At 47.4% G+C, this 6,151-nt stretch overlaps 1 protein-coding gene across 1 annotated transcript; it reads left to right on the top strand.

Annotated features, from left to right (window-relative positions):
* Positions 1-4,370: 4,370 nt before the first annotated feature.
* Positions 4,371-5,818, top strand: UV8b_07102 (uncharacterized protein; the record flags this gene model as incomplete). The annotated part of the gene is made up of 4 exons (XM_043144599.1): positions 4,371-4,538; positions 4,633-4,655; positions 4,730-5,627; positions 5,714-5,818. 4 exons carry the CDS (start codon positions 4,371-4,373, stop codon positions 5,816-5,818), a joined length of 1,194 nt encoding a protein of 397 aa, XP_043000534.1.
* Positions 5,819-6,151: the final 333 nt, after the last annotated feature.

Below are 6,151 nucleotides of genomic sequence, written 5' to 3'. Positions count from 1 at the left end.
TTCCTATATTCAATGGTGTGTTCAACGCTGCATTTACTGCTTTTACTGCGTTTACTGCTGCCCCTTTATTTTGGCTGCAATATTCAACATACCGGCTATACGGTATAATGCTGCCGCGTGGCGCGACAACATTATCGGCAGCACAACCTTCCGAGACCGCGCCGCACTTTCTTTTCTATTATATGCGCCTTACATCCTAGCGATTCCGATGTTTGCTTCTATAAAAAGAGAAGCTGCCAGTGTCGGAATCGCTATCGCAAGGTGCCCAATTGGGCATATCGCGACGGATGTGCCGCGCACCGCTGCACTGTGCCCGGTAGGGCACGCGGGCAGCCCGACCTGACCGCGCCGGTGCACGTGACCACGGCATACGCACAAAAAGGCTATATCGTGTAATTCCTCTTTTGCCTCCTTTTTCTACTTTCTTAGATAGTTATAAGTAAAGCAATAGAATCCGTTGCTTCGTGACCACCCGGTACATCATACCATGCGCGCGACCCTACGTACAACTGGGTACCCCTTGATGTGACACCAACAGTACCGGGTGGTCACGAAGCAACGGATTCTATTGCTTTACTTATGACTATCTAAGAGAAGTAGGAAAGGAAGCAAAAGAGGGGGAATTACATGATGTGGCCTTTTCGTGCGCAGCGGTTGCGCGGCACATCCGTCGCAATGTGCCCAATTGGGCACCTTGCGACAGCGATTCCGACAAATAGGGACGTTTTAGTGCCCTCTAGACCAATCAGATCGCTGGCTTGAATGACATGTGGCTAGTGATTGTGGTGGCTTAGCACCCTTGGCCTCTTATTAAAGAAGCAAAGCTGGAAGGCATGCTTTACGCACTTATGTAGCGCACGCTGCACCTTCGGCACAGCTTTGCTTAACTAGACTTCTGTTTTAGGGGTTTAGCCTCTACAATGTGTTTCACCAGTCTCTTGCAGCCTTTTGACTGCCGTGTTGGCGCAACTGCGCCACAGTCTTGGGGGCTACAGCAGAGGTGGGGGCCGATGGGGCAATGGCGTCTGGTTGACTTGCTTTTTTGTAATGCCGCGGCTCGCTAGCTTGATGCTTGTTGATGCTCGGCACATAGGTTGCTACTCGTTTCCGAGGTGCAAGGCGAGGCATTCGATCTTTCAAAACTGCCAAAATCGACACGCAAGATTGGAAACCCGCCTTGCTCTGCTGAATAAGTGCTTTAGGATAGATAGATACATTGTGGGGCAGGGCAATGCGCTGCTGGGAATTTAAGCTCCTCCCGTCCGCAATCAATCAACTGAGGAAATGCGCCCTAAGCCCAAAGCAAAGTGTGAATCTATAAGATTTCGGTCTGGAAGGGGCTAACCCTTTTCCCCTAAGATAACATAGAAATTTGATGAATCCGAAGTTATCGTAGTGCACGATCCAACCATTCGCTAGACCCGCTAGATGGATCCGCGACTTAATCTAGCATCACGTGATAAATCGACAAACTCCCCTCCCCTCGTGATTGGAAATCTTTAGATTATTGTCAGGGGCTGACCCCTCACCGCCCACCATTTTGTCAGACCACCGCGTTGGTAGACAGAATTCGACATGCATGCCGTGCCATCCCATATTCGGTGCGTCATCAAGATTGATGGCCAGTTAATCAAATCACCGCCAGCCCATACCAGCGATCCAGATACCGCGCGGGCTTCCCCTACCTCGGGCTTAGGGGGTTTCCGAATCGAATGTCGCGAAAGAAGCAGCCAAATGCGACTGCAAAGCCTGCCAAAGGAAAACCTGCAGGGAAAACAGTGCGCGCAGGCTCGTTTTATCTACACACCATTTCCTACTCCGCGACGACTGATAACAACCAGATCCAAGATACATCTAGGTAGTCCTCCGTATCGCAGTCAGTCGACGTCTCACCGCAAAGGCACTGCCGCTGCCGCTGCCCTTAGATTGAGCTGCGGCAATCGCTCGAGTTGCTCCCAGAGTCACAGCAAAAGGCCAACAAAGACGCGACCAAATCAAGGAAGTGCTTATCTTGGCGCAGTATCGTGATGCAGGACACCTCATCATTCACCGTACAAGGCGCTGCATTCCGCATCCGAAATCTTTCCTTTAATGCCTTCTCGTCATACCGCTGGGGTTCTTGGTCACCTTGTCTAGTCCTATCTGAGGCTGCGCTTCTGGAAAACAGTGGCCACGTCAAATCTCTATAGGCAATTCAGCTGGGTTTTTTTTCTTTGCATTTTTTGCATTTGTATAGTTGTCAGCACTAACCGGGCCGGATGCGGAGCCTTCCTGGCACGCAATCTCGACTTTCAAGGTTAAGCGAATGCAGCTCCAACGTACTCCTGCCTGCTTAGCCAAGTGGAAAATGCTCAAGTCTAATGAATGGCTTAGACAGAAACAGAATAAGGACAAATGTAGCTCGGTGCGGGCATTCTTGATGACCCAAAAGGGTTACTCCTAAGTTCCAACGTTGTTAAGCTGCTGCCCCGCCACTGGAGGCTTGACTAAGATCCTTTCCCTGTTAGCGGTCCAGCCCGTCCGTCCGTCTGCACGCGTTGCATGGGACAAATGATGGCTGCTTCTTAGCGCTCTGCCTGAGGCGCCCGCTTCGTCAAGAATCCGCCAACTGCGAGTCGCCCCTGGCAGATGGATAAAAATTAGAATTCTTTTAATATAGCTATAAGAACCAGCAACGTGTTTGGTGCTAAAGTACATTCCACATCAGACTAGGAGGATCTGCCATCTGCCAAAGTTCCAGCTGTCGCTTGCATTGCCGCCTGCACCTATACGTCTGTGATGCACGACGTGCCAGTCGCAACCGCATCGCTCGCTGCACCGTACGGATCTGCTAAAACGATGCATCCCGAGACCCTTGAAAAGCATGGGATATTATTTTATTCCCCCCTGGAAACTCTGGACGCAAACAATGTGGTAGTCCAGCGATTGAGTACCGAAACCGTCCCAGTGTTCATAAACGAATGATTTTAAGTTTCGTAGCCGCGTATACTAGCAACTCCACCCACCCATGCGCCCGAGACATCAGCCCAGTTGCCAAACCAATGCGATTGCGCCATCTCATCTCAAACTAAATGTGGAACAAGTTTCCCAAAGCGTTTCCATCATGTCGGCGGGCCGCTATATTTTTCGGTGGCAATACCGCATTGGGAACAAAGCCAGCCATCGTCGCCAAGATAGCTTTGAGTTGGAATGGAGGCAGCAATGCCGTCGGCATTCTACAAGGATACCAAGGTGGTTATGACACAAATCAGCAATGTGACTTTTCCTTGTTACGAACTTACTGATCCATCTTCTTCTAGTCAAAAAGAGGGATAATTATATATTCTTGATTAACCCCATGCAAGGTAAACTCTGCTTTGGACTGGGAAAATGAGTAAATATAAGTCTTATCAAGCATGTTCTGTGACATCCTAGCCAGTTTACTCAGGCGGTCTTAACAAAGCTGGTATCTAGTACTTTTATATCAAACTTACTCAGAAAACCCGAGATCCGAGAGAAACCCACGAACAGTTGTTATGTCAGCGGTAGCCTATTAATTTTAAAAAAAAACCGTTTTTAATACGTTGGTAATTTTTTCAAGTATAATAGCGCAGGAAATTAATTATTCTTGATTATACTTTAAACTTTATTAAAAATACTTTCATTTTATTAGTACTGGTTATTATATACTTGGAATAAAATGTTAGTAGAATAAATATTGCTTAAAAATTTAGGAAAAAAAACATAAATAAATATATAGTAAATAAAATATCAGTTAATATATAAAATAATAGCAATTAAAATGTATTATTAATTACATTAAAATATTAATCATCATAATATAATAAAGTACTTCTACTAAGACCCATTATAATTAAATATTTAAATTAACTTAAATTAAATTTAAGTCATAGTCAAGCCATATTTAAATAAGAAGTTTAATACGTATGCTAAATAAGATTTTTCTGATATTATAGGATAACCATGAGATATTAAAAAGACTTGATTTCCTACCTGATTATAAGATCTTAGTCTTGTTTTTTTTCTTATAAGAGATGCTTCCAAATTAAAGTCTTAATATAGAAAAGACCAAAGTTATTACAAGGCTTGATAACTAATACATGATACATTTTTAATATATCTTAAGCAAAAATGAATCGGTTCTTACTGCGCATACTCTCTGTTATAAGTATATATATATGCTTATTAATGAAGAGTGCTCAAGGCTTTAGTAGCTGCTCAGGTGATACTGTAATAAATTATCAGCCTTTACAAGTTTATTGCAACACTAATATTTATTTCTTAACTGGGATCTAGTAAGTAGTTATGCATGGTATCAATTTTGGTTATGAAAACATTGGTATTAATCAAGTCTTCAGTACTAATACAGTATGCCAAAATACGCTGTATACCACGTCCGGGACTTACGTCATTACTCAACCGGCCAGTACTGCACCGGGGCAAGCAAGTATAGGGGCCCTTACAAGCAGTTCATCGACAACGGCCCCAACCGCTCAGTGCGCGCTTCCTCGCCAGGTGATCAACTTCAGGCTTTATGGGTGTGCCTTTTCCGTCGACGGCTTCCCCGGCTTTGCCAAGGTTGCTACTAGTAACGTAATGGACCTGGGAACATGTGCTACCTACTGTACAAAGAGGTTTTTTGGTGTTTACAACGAGTGAGTGATCAAGCAGTCTCAGCCATTCGCCACGAGACAGTACGCCCCAGTACTAACAACGCATTGGTTGAAAGGGACTGCTATTGCGGCGACAACTTGGATGCCACGGCTGTCAACGTTGTCCTGGATCAATGCGACATCTCGTGTCCAGGGAATACTTATGAGTGCTGTGGGGGAAAGCTCAACGCCAGGCGATCCAGCAGTTTGCTCAGACGACAGCTCAATGCCTCAGATATACTTCTGTCTCTTTTCGAGCGTATTTCCGGGTCTGGGTCGCTGCCGGGTGGTCAAACGACGACGGATGCAGCCCCTAGCCGATATATCACTCTTACACAGGCTCTCACGGGAACGAATACAGCGCCTACAACGGTAACCATCGCTCCCAGTGGAACGGTGCCAGGCAGTATCATCATCCAGACGCCGCTAACGCCTGCGGGATTCATTACCATTACGCTACCTCTGACAGGCTCCGGCAGCGTGCCTGTTACAGTCGCCATCCCCCCCAGTGGCACGATCCCCGGCACTGTCCTCATTCAAACGCCGCCAGCAACCGGACAATATATCACCATAACGCAACCCCTCACCGGTACCATTAGTGTTCCCGTCACGATTACCATTCCACCCAGAGGCACGGTTCCAGGCACCATTATCATTCAGACGCCCGCAGCCACTGGGCCGTACATCACTCTTACCCAGCCCCTTACCGGTACCAACAATGTCCCTACAACGGTAACAATCCCGCCCAGGGGTACGGTGCCGGGGACCATCATCATCCAAACAACCCCAGGCGCAGTGCCATACGTTACCCTTACACAGCTTGTAACCGGCACGAATGTTGCGCCCGCGACGATAACAATCCCTGGTAGCGGTACAGTTCCCGGGAGTGTCATAATACAGACCCCTGCAGTGGCATCGTATATCACTCTTACGCAGCCGCTTCCGGGCATTTACAGCGTGCCCACAACAATCACGGTACTGCCTAGTGGTACGGTTCCAGGCTCAATTATTGTCTTGACACCGCCAGGAACTGGTCCGGTTACCGTGACAGAGCCATTTAGCGGATCCATTGCGATGTCTACAAGCATGACTATTCCGCCAAGTGCCACAAACCCGAGCAGCGCGTCAGTAACTGGGCTCTATGTGACAATCACGCAGGTATTTAGCGGGACATTTACGGTAGCTACAACAGTCACTATACCCCCTAGCGGCACCAACCCGGGCAGTGTGTTTATTATTACGCCACAGGCTACAGGGCCTTATATTACGTTTACGCAGCCTCTCTCGGGCACTAATAGCGTGCCCACTACCGTTACTATCCCCCCTAGCGGTACCAACCCAGGCAGTGTATTCATAATTACGCCTCCGGCTACTGGGCCATATGTGACCTTTACCCAGCCTCTGTCAGGCCCTTACAGCGTGCCTACCACAGTCACTATACCCCCTAGCGGCACTAACCCAGGCAGTGTATTTATTATTACGCCGCCGGCTACTGGAGC

The sequence above is a fragment of the Ustilaginoidea virens genome, chromosome 6, assembly GCF_000687475.1.
Source record: "Ustilaginoidea virens chromosome 6, complete sequence".
Taxonomy (NCBI): domain Eukaryota; kingdom Fungi; phylum Ascomycota; class Sordariomycetes; order Hypocreales; family Clavicipitaceae; genus Ustilaginoidea; species Ustilaginoidea virens.
Note: the sequence above shows the minus strand (reverse complement) of the source record. Positions and strands in the feature narration are given on the sequence as shown.